This window comes from Tyto alba, unplaced genomic scaffold, assembly GCF_018691265.1.
Source record: "Tyto alba isolate M040663 unplaced genomic scaffold, T.alba_DEE_v4.0 Super-Scaffold_1, whole genome shotgun sequence".
Classification (NCBI taxonomy): domain Eukaryota; kingdom Metazoa; phylum Chordata; class Aves; order Strigiformes; family Tytonidae; genus Tyto; species Tyto alba.
In genome coordinates this window covers 37,122,191-37,138,416 of record NW_024881261.1, presented here as the reverse complement: position 1 = coordinate 37,138,416, position 16,226 = coordinate 37,122,191, and the positions used below count along the sequence as shown (strand labels likewise).

General features: G+C 62.5%; 1 protein-coding gene across 3 annotated transcripts; it reads left to right on the top strand.

Moving 5' to 3' along the window:
* Positions 1-4,372: 4,372 nt before the first annotated feature.
* Positions 4,373-15,444, top strand: CHST3 (carbohydrate sulfotransferase 3). 3 transcript variants are annotated; one of them, XM_042792170.1, is made up of 3 exons: positions 4,373-5,635; positions 12,571-12,796; positions 12,967-15,444. In XM_042792170.1, exons 2-3 carry the CDS (start codon positions 12,660-12,662, stop codon positions 14,195-14,197), a joined length of 1,368 nt encoding a protein of 455 aa, XP_042648104.1. In that variant the 5' UTR covers positions 4,373-5,635; positions 12,571-12,659; the 3' UTR covers positions 14,198-15,444. The 3 variants fall into 3 exon arrangements, with proteins under 3 accessions (XP_042648104.1, XP_042648117.1, XP_042648111.1); XM_042792183.1 differs by lacking the exon at positions 4,373-5,635 and adding an exon at positions 11,997-12,227; XM_042792177.1 differs by lacking the exon at positions 4,373-5,635 and adding an exon at positions 11,997-12,256.
* Positions 15,445-16,226: the final 782 nt, after the last annotated feature.

Here is a 16,226-nt window from a genome sequence, read left to right as displayed (position 1 = left end):
CACCCGGGTGAGCAGCAGACCGGCCTTGCTGGCTGTCCCCAGGACGGGGACACGAGAGGCATTTTCTGCTGGTGTGACTATTTATTGCCAGCCTCTTGTCTCGCCAGACATCCCCCTGCCCCGGCTGCTCTCATCATGTCAAAGTGAACCTTTGCGTTGGAGGTTTGGGAAGTGTTTGCGATGATTAAAATGGAGCTAACTTCTTTATTTCACCCTCAGCAGTTTTAGAGAAGCAGAATTGAAAAAGGAACAGAAAATGAGGAGCGGGGTCGTTTGAAGATCTTGCACACGTTGGCGGGGGGGGGGGGAGGTTGCAGGAGGCAGCGAGGGCAGCATGTGCAGAGGCCAATCAAAAGCACATCAGCTGTCAACACTGAGTTTCCCACCAAGCTCCCACCCTAATTACGTCCGCTTTTTTTTAAGCATAACAGCTTGGAGGGGTGGGGGGGGGATGCGGGGCGGCGTGGAAGAAAGATGAGCTGAAAATCTCTTGCTGTCCTCTTCTACTTCGTGGGCACTTGGCTTTTTCTTCTTCCGTGGCGACGCCGGCGGCACCTTCCCCTCAAGAGCTGACATCCCGAGGCTGTACAGCGTGGTGTCGGGTCCATCGCTCTGCTCTGAAACATCCCCCCCCCCGCCCCGCTCCCCGGGAGGGGCTCTGCCAGCAAGGAGAGGCATTAAAATTAAGAGAGAGGCTCCTGCTGGCAGCAGAGAGGAACGGGGCGGAGGGGAAGCAAGGGCTGGGCAGGGAGCAGGTGGGAGCTGGAGGCTTTTTGCTTCCTCCTCCAAAAAAAAAAAAAAAAAAAAAAAAAAAATCGGAGGGGAAGGAGAAAGTGAAAAAGCAGATGTGGGCTCTGGCCACGCTCAGTTTCCCCCCTGCCGGGCCGGGCAATGGAAGGGGGGAGGGGACACCCCCCCCCCCGCACACCCCGCACACCCCCGCACACACCAGCGCCGGCTCTGCGGCAGCGCCGCTCCCGGGAAGGGCCGGGAGGCTCGGCGGGACCGGCGGGACCGGCGGGGCGGGCGGGGCGGGCGGGGCGGGCGGGGCGCCGCCAGGGGGCGCCGCCAGGGGGCGCCAGGAGCGCGCGGCCGTCCCGGCACCGGCGGGGGCGGGGGGTGGGCAGCGCTTCAGTCGGAGTTCGGCTTGGGGGGAGCGCTTTTTTTTCCTGTTTTGGGGGGTTTTTAAGAAGGGAAGGGGAAGGGGAAGGGGAAGGGGAAGGGGAAGGGGAAGGGGAAGGGGAAGGGGAAGGGGAAGGGGAAGGGGAAGGGGAGGGGAGGGGAGGGGAGGGAAGGGAAGGGAAGGGAAGGGAAGGGAAGGGAAGGGAAGGGAAGGGAAGGGAAGGGAAGGGAAGGGAAGGGAAGGGAAGGGAAGGGAAGGGAAGGGAAGGGAAGGGAAGGGAAGGGAAGGGAAGGGAAGGGAAGGGAAGGGAAGGGAAGGGAAGGGAAGGGAAAGGAAGGGAAGGGAAGGGAAGGGAAGGGAAGGGAAGGGAAGGGAAGGGAAGGGAAGGGAAGGGAAGGGAAGGGAAGGGAAGGGAAGGGAAGGGAAGGAAGGGAAGGGAAGGGAAGGGAAGGGAAGGGAAGGGAAGGGAAGGGAAGGGAAGGGAAGGGAAGGGAAGGGAAGGGAAGGGAAGGGAAGGGAAGGGAAGGGAAGGGAAGGGAAGGGAAGGGAAGGGAAGGGAAGGGAAGAAGAGGGGAAGGGAAGGGAAGAAGAGGGGAAGGGAAGACGAAAAGAGGAAAGAAAAATGAAAAGAGGAGAAAAGAGTAAAAAGAGCTGGAAAAGTTTCAACTAATAGTTCAGCATTTTGGTAAGCAGTCCAGCCTTGGCAGAGAGGATGCAAACCCCCTTGTGAAGTTTATGTGGGAAGGTTATCCAGGAGGAAAAGTCTGAGAGGACAGGCGGATGGCTGACTGAAAATGGCATCTGGCCCTTGGAAGAACAGCAGGGTTTTCGCACTGCTGCCTTCCTCTTATCAGCCCAGAGCCAGTGAGTCGTGGGAGCGGTCGTTAAAGCGCTTGAGAGTGATCTTCTTGAGAAGATCAGGTATTGGGTCCTGCACCCAACTGGAAAACTGGGCTCTTCTTCGGCTGGAGCTGGGCATTGCCGGCTTTTCCCTCGGGGCGCAGGTGGCCGTGTAGTGCCCTGGGATGGCTGTGCATCGCCACCCAGCTCCCGGGCTGATACACCTGCACCCCGGCACTGAGACAAGCCTTCTCCCTCTTTGGAGACGGATCTTGGCTGGTCCATTCAGGCTCTGCGCTAGGACCCGTGCGGCATGTCTCAGTTCAGTGGGAGCATCCCTGTGGCTTTAGGTTCCTCATCCCTTTCTTTAGAGGAACTGCGGGGCTCGAGGAGGCAAAGACCTTCCTCAGACATGGGTCTTGGTTCCCCAGACCAGCTTCTGCAGCCACAGGAGGTCCTTGGCCCAGTCCCAACTGGGAGCAGGTCCCAGCAGCAGCTGCCCCGCTGTCCCCAGGGGAGGGGGGGAGTGGGAAATCCTGCCATTTGCAGGTGCCTATGCAGTCCTGTCCCCCGAAACCACTGCACCCAAATCCCTTCGGCCGCTGGAGGATATTGTTTCCCAGGCTGTGTTTGCAAAAGGCTCTGGTGCAACAGGAAAGCGGGGTGTTTGTGACTCTCGTTTTGTGGCTGGCAGGTCGTCCCCCTGCCACGCACCGTCGCCTCTCCGAGCAACGTGCCGAAAAGCAGCTCGCCGCGGGGCAGGCACCTGGCTACAAAAAGCATGGCTGCCAACAGGTTTCCAACCTTCTGAGGAGCAAGAAATAAATCTGAAATGAGTCCCTGCAGATTCAGCCTTGAAACGAAGCCAGGGCACCTTCTCCATCTCATAACCTCGGACAACGGGCATCCTTCTGCTGTCTCTTGTTTCCAAGCCACATCACAATCTCCTGGGAAATAAAATCCTGAAGTGCCTCCGGGGGAAGCAGCAAAGTGGAGGACAACTGGGTTTCCCTTGCACTGCAGCTTCCAGACCATTTCCAGGTGCCCCGTCACCTTGTCCTGCTGCCAGATGCCACCGGACGGCACTTGAAGGGACGTGGAGACAGAATTTGGTGACATCTAAGCCGCAGGCAGGTTTCTAAGCAGACCGTGCCCTGGTTTTAACAGCGCAAAGACCAATGGAGGCTTTTTTTTTTTTTTAAATCTGAGCCCAACCTGGTCACCACCACATCATCAGCTTGGACTGAGGGCGGAAAATGAGCATCAGATGTCTTTATTCCCCCAAAACCCAGAGCATCCTTGTTGCTATAGTGACACATCCCCCTTTCTTTGCTCCTGATGCCATTCTGGGGACTGCTCCCCTGCCTCATCAGGCCCGTGTGCGTGTGTGTGTGTGTGTGTGTGTGTACATGCACATGTGCCACGCAGGGAGCGAGGAGAACAGCCTCTGTTATCCCTGGGGGAAGGGGAGTGGGTGACGAAGGGAATGTGATCCCGCAGGGCGGAGGAAACACAACTCCCTGCCTCTCCTGTCAAGGAAACACAACTCCCTGTCTCTCCCGTCACCTCTCCCTCGGCAGTTTTTCAGGGAGGAGGAGGCACTTTGTTCCTCCCTGTGCCAGCTTTACTTATTGATGAAGCGGGAGGGCGATCTCCAGGCAGAGCTCTGCCTGGGCGTGCAGAGCACCCCAGGGCCCGGGTGGGTGGGCTTCAGACACCCCAGCACCACCCCCCCCCCCACCAGGACCACCGCAAAAGCATCCTACAAAGGCAGCGAGACCACCCTAGCGTGGGTGTCCCACTCCTCGCCAGCCCCTCTCTGCCCTCATCTCAGAATTGTTTACGTATTAGGGATGTATTTTCACCAAGATCTCCTCTGCAAAATCCAAGGCAGAATTCTCTGTTTCAATGGAAATAAACGAGGAGCTTCAAAATGCTTCCCACCATGTTTCAAAACCCCATGAAACTCCTGCGGCGTGTGGCCAGCCGGACTTACCCACTCTTTTTGATGTGATTAACCTGACAGCCTCCACAGGCCTGATCCTTCAACCGCCGGTTTTGCCTTATTTAGGCAGAGTTTGCGAGATGCTGCCCTTCACCCCGGCTCCAGAGGTGCCGCTGCGGGGGCCGGAGCCGTGGCGGGGGTGTACCGGAGTTACCGTGCCCGAATGCAGCCGCAGTTCCTGGCAGCAGGATGCCCACTAAAACTGGGAAAAGCAGGATGTACGGACGGGTGGAGGCTCTACCCTAAACATCACACCCAGGCTTTGCTGCCCTGATCGTGCAAGCAACACCGGGCAGGTTCACCACATCCCTGCGTTAATGTACATCTCCATCTATAAATACATATATATATATATATATATATGAATACACACGTGTATACATTTGCACACACCCACTGTTGCTGCAAGTTCGGCGCTGGCACTCTGGGCGCAAACCTGTACTCATTACCTTCGCTAATAGGAAGCCACTAACGAGCTATATGCTGGTCCTTGCACATGAATGCCAAGAAAACCGGCATTTTTTGCCTATGCCATACGCGTAGCAGAAAAACTATGCCAAGAATGCGAAAGAGGGCTGAAACGTTTTATGAGGACTGGTTTTTCGGATCTCCCTCTCCCTGCAAAACCAGATGTCTTTCAGCTCCTCGGTGTCTAACGTTACAGAGCTCTGTATGAATTTCTGCACATGAGCCGGAATAGCCGTTGAGATACGATTTAATACTCCAGACCCTAAGCCTGCCCTGCGGGGACAGTGACAGCCGGTGTCCCCCAGAGCTCCCCGTCTGCTCCCAGTAAGATACTCTCCCTCCCTGCCCTCCTGGGGCACACAGGATCACTGGCACGGCACACCACGGTGCGCGTCGCGTGGGGCAAACCCACCCACAGCTCCTGAACGGGGAGAAAAGGGGATTTGGTAACTGGGGGAAAAAGGTGCTGAGCCTGAGAGTCCGTTTCGGCTGGGGATAAAGAGGAATAGCCTGCGAGGTGGTCACAGAGAAGATGGAGCCAGGTTCCTGCCGGGGTGGGAGGGCAGGAGCTGGGACATGAGAGGTTCGGAGCCGGTGAAAGGAGAAATATTTTCCCCAGGAGGACGGCCCGAGCAGGCTGCCTGGGGAGGTTGCGCCGGCTCCATCCTCGGAGGTTGGCAGGATAAAGCCCTGACCACGCCGGTGTGACTCCGCTTTGGGCAGGACAGGAGCCTGCGGCCCGAATCTCCCCACCGTGCCCGGGAGGGGACTCGCCTGGGCCCTGGTGGGACACTTTCGCGGGGTGTCTACGCCCTCCCAGCCCCATCATTTCCCCCCACCTCAGCGCCCAGACGGTCCCTTCCAGCCCCGGGGCGATCCCGGGGTCGGGGTCGGCAGCTCCCGGGGCTCCCGGTTCCCAGCCCCGGCGTGGCGGGGGGGGTGGCGGGGAGGTTGGCCAGGGGACCCCGCCCGGCTCCGCCCCGGGACCCGCGTCCAGGCGCCGGGACCGCTCCCCCCCGCCGTCGCCCCGGGAGGGAGGAAGGAAGGAAGGAAGGAGGGAGGGAAGAGGGGAGGGAAGGAGGGGAAGAAGGGAGGGAGGATGACAGCGCCGTGAAGAAAAGCAGGGGGGACCCGCAGCCTTCCCTCCTCCCGCACGGCAGGACCAGGCGAGCTCGCCCCGCGGAGCGGCCGCCCCCCGGGTAGGTGCAGCGGGAACCGGGAGCGATGGGGCCGGGACCGGAGCGCAAACGGGGAACCGGGAGCGCCGGGCAAGCGGGAGCCCCGGGGCGAGGAGGTTGGGGAGGGGGGGGGGGGGGGGTGTAGGATGGCGGCGGGGGTCGGGCCTTTCCCTCCCGGCGCGGAGGGGAGTTGCGGGAAGTTGGGCGGACGAGGAGGGGCCACAGCCCCGACACCCCTCCCTCCCCCCCCCTCCCCATACCTCGACCCCCCCCCCCCCCCCGCCTCGCCCCGGGCGAGGGGAGGCCGGGGGTGTGGGGGGTGTGGGGGTGGGTGTGCTCCGAGGCCGTATCCCCCCGCGGGGGCGGCCCCGGGCTCCGCCGGCTCCTTTGTGCTCCCTCCGGCCTCGGCCGCTCCTTTGTCTCCGTGCGGGGCCCCCCGCCGCCCCCCTCCCGCAGCGGGGTAGCGCCGGATCCCGGCGCCTTGCCTTGGGAGAGAAAGTCCTTTCGGCACATGACGGCCCGAGCAGCTCGCTGCGTTGCTTTCTTTCGGGAAAAAAAAAAAAAAAACAAAAAAAACAACAAAAAAAACCAAACAAAAAAACACAAAACAAAACAAAACAAAAAAAAACAAAAACAAAACAAAAACAAAAACAAAAAAACCTCCCCCCTCAAAAAAAAAAAAAAAAAGAGGAAGAAAATAATAAATGAAAGAAAGGCGAGCTCTCCATCTGCGACGCTGAGCTTCCATCCGGAGCAAAGCGCGTCTGGGTCGAGAAAAGGAGACTTTCTCACAACCATCCCGAGTTGCATCATCCGGCCTGTCAGCCCCTACCATGGAGCACTGGAAAGTTGTCCTCACCCTTTCCCCTCCTGCCTCGGGGCCGCTGGGGCAACCCTGGCCCTCGGCCGGCTCGCAGCCAGCAGGAACCGGCGGTTTTTCTGCTGGAGCTGGGGCACGGCCACCCCGCCGGCACCCTCCGGGCCGCAGGCACCCAGATGGGACCTGGCTGGCCTGGGGTGCCTTGAGGGGTGGGAAGAGTCCCCGCTCAGCGCCTGCGAGGATTTCGGCAGCCGCTCCCAGCCAGGTTTGGGGGAGCTGCTCGTACCCCGCTGCCTTTGCACGACGGGACCTGAGCTCGGTCCCCGGGGGAAAGCGTCTCCTTTTCCCCGGTCAACCATTTATGATGCCACACCAGGACAGGTATTTAACTCTGCGATTTGCCCACATCTACTGAATTGCTTCAGTACAGGACTCGTTTTCACGCCCCCGGTCTCCCTGTGCTGCTGGGACCCGGGCACAGTCTGCATTTTCCCAAGGGCAGCCAGGAATTCATTATTCCCCCAGTGAACATCTCCCACCATCGATCCCTCCTGGAGGTCCCCGGAGGGCTACGGATGCCTGTCTCGGGGTGAAAGGGGAGCGGAGCCGGGCACTGAGCGAGGTTTTGGGGGGTTTGTTTGCCAGAGGAGTTTCCAGGCTAGCGTGGAGCGATGGGGAGAAGGAGCACGGGGCGGTGGGAGGGACCGCGGGCCCTGCACCCCAAAGAAAGGGCTCATTGAAGCAGGGACGGGCATTTGCGGTTCCCAGCGCGGCCGGGGGGGCGACGGCATGCACAGCGGCCGGCTTTGTGCCGCCCGGCGCCGAGCGAACGGAGCCGGGGGGGTGGTGGAGGGAGTCCTCTTGACCATCTTGGTGGTCTCCTCTCCGCACCCCCTTGCTGCTCAGAACCCCGCGGTCACGCACCTCTGCTGCAGGTGGTGCTGCAAAACCCAACCCCCCCCGCCCTTTCCCACCCCTCCCCGGCATCGGTGGTTTCCAGTGAGTTGGTTTCAAGGTTGTAGGCTTGTTAGCCAGCTCAGCTGGTCCCCACTGGCTCCTGGTCTGGATCAGACCAGGGCTTCGCAGCCCGGCGTGCCCTTTTACCCCCGTGCCCAACACCGACATCTCTGAAAGTCCCATCGCGTTCATCAGGGGCTCGGGCGGCGGCGGCGGGTCTCCTCTCTCCTGGGTCAGGGCAAAACCCCTCTCTTTGGACACCGTGCAAAGCGAGGGAGAGTAAAGCCCGCCCTGTCCTGGGCTGGTCCTGTCACCGGCGTTACGGTGCCCAGCGCCAGCCTCTGAATCCCCTCTGGGCAGCGCTTTTTGGCACGCGAGGAGCAAGGCCTGCTCATCTGGGTCATCCCAGAGCTCAGCGTGCCTCCTCGGGGGGATAATAAATAGTGGACAGAGGACAACCTCTTACACCGGGAGTTTGAGAGCACGTGCAGTGAGAAGCAAGTTGTTTGAGTGGTGCTTGTTTGTGCCAACGCCTGCCGCTGCTGCTCCTGAGCATGACCTCCCACCTCTGCCCTCGCCTGCGTGACCCAGTGGCTTTGCTCGGGGTGCCCAGGCTAAGAGGAGAGCAAGCCAAGGTGGGTCGAAGGATTGAGGGGCAGAGCCAGGAAGGGAAAAGGGCCCGGCGTTAACCCGAGGGGCCGAACACGTGGAGGAGCAAACCCCCGGCCGTGGCCCTGGAGGGCTGCCCAAGCCAAGGGGACAGCGTTTCTCCCCTCCCGTCCTCCCCGGGGGACACGGACCCTGCTCACACCGGGGTTTCGCTGGGCGGCAGCGGGACGGGCTGGGGCTGCTGCGGGCGCCGGCGCCCCATCCCAGGACTTTGCATTCCCAACTTTCTCCTCCGCTGGGCTTCAATTTGATGAGGCTTGGGGCTATTCTAGGCAAGTTTATAAACATCGTAGGAGGTGACTTTTTGGTTTGGTTTGTTTTTTTTGGTTTTTTTTTTTTTTTTTGCTTTTTGGGCTTGAATATACATGTCTTTAAGCAAAAAATACCTGCCTGGGCAGCCTCCTTTGCTCTGCCGGGGGGCAAACCAAAGTGGTGCGGTGCTTGTGCCATGCCTTGGAGAAGAACCAGGGGCAGGATCAAAATTGCTGGGAGATGAAAGGAAAGCGGGAAGCATCGGTGGTGCGTTTCCCAAGGCCAGCCTCTGGAGGAAGTCGGCAGCGGAAATAGTTGAGAGAGTAAATACAGAGGGGAGCTCGGGGTGGTTTTGTTGTTTTTTTTTTTTGGTTTGGTTTGGTTTTTTGTTTTTTCCCCCAGGTTGCAGACAAAGAGCAGCGGGGAGAGCAGATAAGCACCCCTGCGCCTTATCTCTTTGTTGTTCCGCCCCTGTGTTTTGCTGGCTCATGTTGCCGCTGTTAATCTGATTAAGCAAAGCATCGCCAAGGGAATTACTCCGGGGTCATCGAGCTCAGCCACAGGTCCCCCCACCAGCTCCTTTCTCCCAGGAGGCAGGCAGGGATACACGGGGACGGATGGAAGCGGGGGGACTGGATGGACAGAGGGATCTCGGGCAGGGAGGGAGCTTGCAAGTAGGTGCTTCGCCGCCGTTCCTTGTCCGGAGCTCAGTTGTTGCCTGTTGAGTCACCGGAGGAAAATGTGACTTCATCTAGTCGCACCTCCAGCTGGCTTCCCCCGCCAGCCCGCAGGCATCTTTGCTTTCCTGGATCCCACCCGGTAGGTGTTCGGGGCAGCCAGAGGAGGGGGATGAGAGCCCCAAGGCTTCGTGAAAGACCCTCCCTTTCCCAAAACCGAGCGGAAAACCCTGGCTTGGCTCTCCCAGGCAGGCAGTCCTGCGAAACACCCTGCGGAACGGCGACAAGAGCGTCCCTTCCCTCCTTCCTCTCACCACGGGGCCTTGCCATCCTCGCGCTGGGGCCGCGCTGCTCTTCTCACCCCACCTACAACACCAGTGGGAGCACCCATCCCGTGAGCCGACAGGCTGCAGCGGACTTGAATGACGGGGCAGCTCCTTTCCTGTCTTGAGTCCTTCCTTCTTGCTGTGGAAGGGTTAAGTTAACTTGCTAGTAGTGGCAGATATCCACCCGGGCAGTTTGCATGGGAACAAAACCCCCACCGCCCCCCAAAAGAAAAAGCCCCTTTTTCTGGCGTTGGCTCCGCTGGGAAATCCACGAAGCCTTTTATCGTCTCGACAGTGGGAATTGTAGCTGTCTGTGCCGAAATGAAAAGCGTTTCCAGCCCGAGGGATAAGAAAAGGCAGGGAGCAGCGCTGGGGGAGTTCCCCCCGAGCTGCACGGGCTGCCTTCCGGGGCATCTCAGCTTAATGCTCCTGGAAATTATCCCTTTGAGAGGTGCAGGGTAAGAGGAGAGCACCGGCCGGCCGCTGCCTGCCACTGCCGGAGATGACGTCCATCCGTCTGTCCATCCATCTGCCCGCTCACACCGGTGGCCACGCATCCCCTGGGGCCGGTCGCCGGCGGTGCGCCCCGGCAGCGGCGGTGGCACCCTGGCAGCTCCCCCCGCGCCCCCCCCCCCCCCGGCCCTGCCGAGCCCCCGGCGGGCGGCCGGAGGGGAGCGCGCGGGGCGCACAGAGCCCCTCTGTTCCCGCTCACACAAAGGGACGTTTGTGGCTCGCTCGCTGCCCCGGCCGGGCTGCTCCTGGCGGATCCCAGCCGAGGAAGAGCTGTAGGATGCCACGCAGCCCCAGCCAGCCTCGCCGGGTCACCCCCCTGTGTGCCCCCCCAGCCCCACGGCTCAGCCCTGCGAGGGCGCCGCTGCCCTGGCAGGATGTTTGCAGCCGGCTATTTAACGAATGATGTCCTCCCCGAGCCTGTGAACCAGGGTTTTTGCCAGGACATGGCTCTCTCTGTGTCACCCCCACGAATAATTCCCGGTCTGTGGCTCAGTTGGGGTCAGTCGGCTGGGGGCATTAGAGGGGCAAAGCCCTGGGATTTTGTCTGAGCAAGCGGTTGATGCCATCCCCTCACTGCGTGTGTGCTCCGGGCAGCGAGGGGACGCTCCCCTGCATGGGGGGAGGCAAGGGCAGGGACACAGACCCCCACCACTGTTCCCGGGGGGTGAGTAGGGGGGGTCCCACAAACCCAAAAGTCCTTTGCAGCAGCAGAGCTGGTGGCTCTGCCGGGCGCTGAGAGACACGGCCGCGCACCGAGGGCTGCTTTGTATATTTTATTTCTTCTCTCAGTTGCTCAAATGCTCCGACAAGTCCTGTCGTCGCAGGGGGATCGAGGAAGGGAGGACTCGGGGTTGGGGGGGGGGGGCGACACAGCGTGGCAAAAGGCACCTGCCCCAGCTGCTGGCCTGTCCCTGAGGAGCGGCGTGCTGACAAACTAAACTAACAGGGCTGTTAAACACACCCGCGGACGTGTGCAGGGGGATGTTGGTGCCGCTCACTGCAAGGGGAAAGGGGGGAACCGGCGGGGGGGGGGGGGGGGGGCCGCCACGGGAGGGCTCGGGAGCTGCTGGGGCTCTCCGAGGCGCCTGTGTCCCACCGGAGCCTTTCCTGGGTGCGTGGGGGGGGGGGGGGGGGTCTCTTCTGAGCAGCTTTTGCTGGGAAGGAGATGGCTCAAAGCCAGGCCCGGGGAGCTGAGCGGTTTGCTCAAGCTGGGAAACTCCTGGTCCTCCCGCAGAGAGGGCCGGGGAGCGGGCAGCGGGCTGGGATGCTGCCCTGGCCGTGGGCTGCGTCCCTCTCCTCCTGCCCGCGCTGCCCCCTTCCCCCGTGGGAGGGGCAAACAGTGAGCAACACCAAAAAATGCACATTTTGGCCGCGGCCGGCGTGGAGGAGGTTTGGGCGTGACGCAATGCCTGGCAGGGGCTTCCCTGCTCCACACCCTGCCACGGGCTGCGGGTACGGCGGCTCGGCCGGGGCATCTCCCCACCAGCAAACCCCGGGGGTCCCCCCCAAAGGACGGGGCTCTGCCGGGCTCAATCCCCCCACCCCCCCACCCCTTCACACCCCCCTTTCGCCCCGGAAAGCAGGGCTGGGACGGGCTGCCAAGGATCACGCTGGCGGGAGCCAAACCAAAGCTAAATAGACTTTTCCTGAGTCACCGAAAGTCTGGCCAAGAAAGCGGGATGAGCAAACAGCATCTCCCACGCGGCCGGGCGGGCGCTGGGCGTGCGAACCAGCGGGCAGGTAGCGGGCGCCGGCAAGCCCTGCGCGTGTAAATCGGCACGAGACACGTGCTGGGGACCTGCCCCGGGGTCCCAAACAGCGGCTTTGGCACCCCCCCCCCTCCGCCTTCCCCCTCCAAAATCTTCACGATGTCCCCATTGGGATGGAGGTTTGGTGCAACTCTGAGCAGGTCCTGCCATCCCCCCAATTTTGGCAGCGCTGGGAGGAGGAGGGCTCTGTGTGTGTGCTTGTCTGTGTCTTTTCTGCCGGGGGGGTGGTTCGGGGGGTGGGGGACGCTGAGTCTCCCGGTGGGTTTTGCATCCCGAACCAAGCGGCTGCACCACCACCATTTGTTTGGGTTTTTTTTTTTTTGTTTTTTTTTTTTTGTTTTTTTTTGACTTTTTGGAGCGAGCCCCCCAGGAGCTTTTTACACCCCGAGCGGGACTGGTGGCGGCAGCAGCGTTTTTCCAGCCCACCGTCGTTCCTGGCAAACCCTCTGGGTTTCATTTTCGTGGCTGAGCAGCCGCCGCTGCCGTGCTGCGGGAAGGCGGAAGCTGCGCGGCCCCACGCCGGGGCCCTGCCACGGTGGAGCCTGCAGCCCTCCCCAAAAGTAGCTCTTTCCAGAGGCTGGGAGCCGCGATGCCCCGTGGAGCGGGATGAGGAGCTGCTCTCCTACCCGGGTGGGGGGGCCCTCGCTTGCCGACAGCAGGTTTTTTTGGCCGGCGGGGAGCAGGCAGCTGTCGGGGCGGTGGGGATTGGGTTTCAGGGCTGGCAGGGGCGGCCGGCGGAGGCGCGGGAAGGGGGTCCCATCGGGCAGGGGTATTTTGGGAAAGAGGGGGAGCAGCCCACGGCGGGGATTCAGGCAGCTGCTCCTCGCGGGTGGGATGGGACCCCTTTTTAGTGCTCTTGTCAAGGCCTTGTTGGTCAGATCCTTGTGGGAAGGGTCAGCCTCTGGCCCCTGCCCGACCCCCCCCCCCTCCCCGCAGAAAGCCACCCCGGCGCTGACCGTCCTTCTCCCCGCAGGCAGGGCTGCCCCGGGGCAGAGGATGCCGGGGGGCTAGCCCGGGACACCTCCCCGGTGGGTGGGAGGGACGCGTGTGTCCCCCCCCGCCATGGAGATCCGACGCGCTTTGCCCCAGGATTTCCGGGAGCTGCTGCACTGCCTGAAGATGAGGAGCAAGTACGCCGTGCTGCTGGTCTTCGTCGTCGGCCTCGTCATCATCGAGAAGGAGAACAACTTCATCTCCAGGTAGGGAGCGGGTACCTAAGCCACCCCACGCTTTTCACCCTTTTCTCTTCCCCCCCCACATCCCGAGCTCCTGTGGAGAGGGAACACACCCCACCCCCGGCTCCCAAACCCCCCGCCGGGTGGCAGGGGTGGTCCCGCTCCCCTCCAGGCTGGGCTGGCTCTCCCCGCAGGGTGTCGGACAAGCTGAAGCAGTCCCCGCAGGCGCTGGCAGAAGCCAACGGCACGGAGGCCAGCCCGGCGCCGGCCGAGAACGGCTCGCTGGCCTCGCTGCGAGAGCTGGATGCCGCCTTCTCCCAGCTGAGGTCCCGCCTGCGCAACGTCACCCTGCAGCTGGAGGGTGACGGGGACCCCGGGCCGCGGCGGCACGTCCTGCTGATGGCCACCACCCGCACCGGCTCCTCCTTCGTGGGGGAGTTCTTCAACCAGCAAGGCAGCGTCTTCTACCTCTTCGAGCCCCTCTGGCACATCGAGAGGACGGTGACCTTCGAGCCGGGGGGAGCCAATGCGGTGGGCTCGGCCCTGGTCTACCGGGACGTCCTCAAACAGCTCCTCCTCTGCGACCTCTACATCTTGGAGAGCTTCATCTTGCCGGCGCCCGAGGGCCACTTGACGCCCTTCATGTTTCGGCGGGGCTCGAGCCGCTCGCTCTGCGAGGAGCCCGTCTGCACGCCCAGCGCTAAGAAGGTTTTCGAGAAGTACCACTGCAAGAACCGCCGCTGCGGCCCCCTCAACATCACCCTGGCCGCCGAGGCGTGCCGGCGCAAGCAGCACGTGGCCCTGAAGACCGTGCGCATCCGGCAGCTGGAGTTCCTGCAGCCGCTGGTGGAGGACCCCCGGCTGGACGTGCGCATCATCCAGCTGGTCCGGGACCCCCGAGCCGTCCTGGCCTCCCGCATGGTGGCTTTCTCCGGCAAGTACGAGACCTGGAAGAAGTGGGCAGCCGAAGGGGAGGCTCCCCTCCACGAGGAGGAGGTGCAGAGGCTGCGGGGCAACTGCGAGAGCATCCGTCTGTCGGCTGAGCTGGGGCTGCGGCGGCCGGGCTGGCTGCGGGGCCGCTACATGCTGGTACGCTACGAGGACGTGGCGCGGGCGCCCTTGCAGAAGGCGGAGGAGATGTACCGCTTCGCCGGGCTCCCCCTCACCCACCAAGTGGAGGAGTGGATCGGCAAAAACACCCAGGCCCCCCGCGACGGCAGCGGCGTCTACTCCACCCGCAAAAACTCTTCCGAGCAGTTCGAGAAGTGGCGGTTCAGCATCCCCTTCAAGCTGGCGCAGGTGGTGCAGGACGCCTGCGCCCCGGCCATGCGCCTCTTCGGCTACAAGCTGGCCAGCAGCCCCGCCGCGCTGGCCAACCGCTCCTTCAGCCTGCTGGAGGAGGCACAGCCCTCCTGGGTCACGTAACGGCGGCGGGGGGGGGGGGGGGCGGAGGGGGGGGGACGATGAGGGGGCTGAGGCCGTGCTCCCGGCCGGCCCGGGGGAGACCCGGGGGTCGCTGACTCCTGGAGATGCTCTTCACTGCTGCCGCGGCAGCCCCGGCAGCTGGAGCGTCCTGGCAGAGCCGACCCCCAGGGTCCTGCAGAGCCTGAATTACGCAATTCCTCCCCGCAACGGGGGAAATCCCAAAGGTGAGGGGAAGTGGAAAAAAGCTGGCGGGTCGGCGCCAGGGACACCTCTCCCCCCCCCCCCCGGTTTGGGGGCTGCGCCGAGGAGGAGGAGGGTGAGGGCGAGCAGAGGGTGACAGGATCAGGCACCTTCGCGTTGCCACCCCACCTGGCTAGGACGAGGCAAGCACAAGACCCCCGTGGTGCCAGCAAGGACCCAGACCCCAGAGGCCTTACTGGTTTAGTGCCTTCACACACCAGCATGGACTGGGAACTGCCTCAGAGGCGTGCCGGGGCGGGAGTCTCCCGCAGAGCCCCGGCCAGCACTCGGGCTGCAACGAAACGAGGTGACTTTGTGGTTTTGGTGCTCTTCAAAGTTGGTTTGGGGGGGGGTGGGGTGGGGAGGGGTGTTGTTTTTTTTTTTTTCCTTTTTTTCCTGCGTGTTTGCATACCAGGGGCGCCAGGGGATTTTATTTATTTATTACGTGAAAAAGAAGGGGGAGGCAGGTCAAGGAGCTAAGCCCAAAAAATCAGAGCAGCACAACACAGCGCAGAGAAACAGAGAGACACCCCCAGAGCCGAGGTGGCGGGGGTCAGATTTCGGCCGGCGACCACCACGTGCCCTGCCACACCATCCCGGGAGAGCCCCCGGGGACCGATGGGCTGTAACACCCCCCCACACCCCCCCCAAACCCCCGGTGGGGCACGGCCGGGGCCGGGGCTGCACCCACCCTGCGCCGTGGGAGCGACCACGAACCTCGGCGCCTGCTGGAAGATGGTCAGACTTATTTAATTAAAAGCAAAAATACAACAGCACGGAGTCCAAAGCATCTCCCGTCGCCTTGGTGTTCGCGTCCTGTCTCCTCGGTATTCCGGGGCTCCCCCCCAGAGCCCCAAATACTTGCCCGCAGCACCCGGGGGGGTGAGCGATACCTGGGGAGTTTCAGGGTGTTTGCCACATGCGGGTGTTCACCCAGCAGTAGCCTGGCACTGAGCTGCCCCTTCCAACTCACATTTAATGAATTAAAACACCTTTTTTTAGCCCGCTTTGCAGCGCGTCCTTTAACTCCCCATGTCTTTTGGGTTACGGCAGGCACCCGAGGGAGAAGCTAGGCGTTTCGGTGGGAGTTAGCGGTTGTCTCCACCTCAGTCTTGCTGGGGAGCTGGGGGAGTCCCAAGGGGTCCCCGCCGCCCGCCCCTCCGGGCACGGCCATCAGAGCCCCACATCACTTCTCCCCAGCCGGAGCTGTCAGGCAAAAGCAAAAATAAATAAGTGAAATGAGGCGGCGGCGGCGGCTGGCCACAGCTGGGCTGCCTTTCTGCTGGCGGAGGGCGGCCGGGAGGAACGCGCCGGGGCTCCGGCGACGAGCCGCGGCTGGGGCGAGCTCACAAAAGCCGCGTTTTTGACCCAAGAGGGAGAACAGAGACAGCATTGAGGAGCGCGGGGCCGGCCGGCGGGGAGCAGCCACGCCGGAGCCCTGGACGGCCGGGGAGGTTTTCCGAGCGCTGCCGCCTCGCTCGCCGGGGAGCATCGGGCCTCAAGGTGTGAATTCAGGGTGCTCGACGCCGGCTGGCTGGGGAGAGGGTGCAAAAGTGGGGGGTTCTTGGCACTGAGGGGCGTGGGCGAGACCCTCCTCGCTTGCTGGCGATGGAGAGCCGTCAACCCCCTCCCTGCCTCACAGGCAGCTCTCGGCATCGCTCAGCAGCCCCCGGGGTTTGAGGAGCGAACCGGGTTTTGTTTGGAGGCTTCCCGGTGGAGTCGCCGAGGTCGGCTGGGTGCTGGGAAAAGCCCACAGAGCTCGGCCAGCACGAGGGGGAAGGCGGCTGGA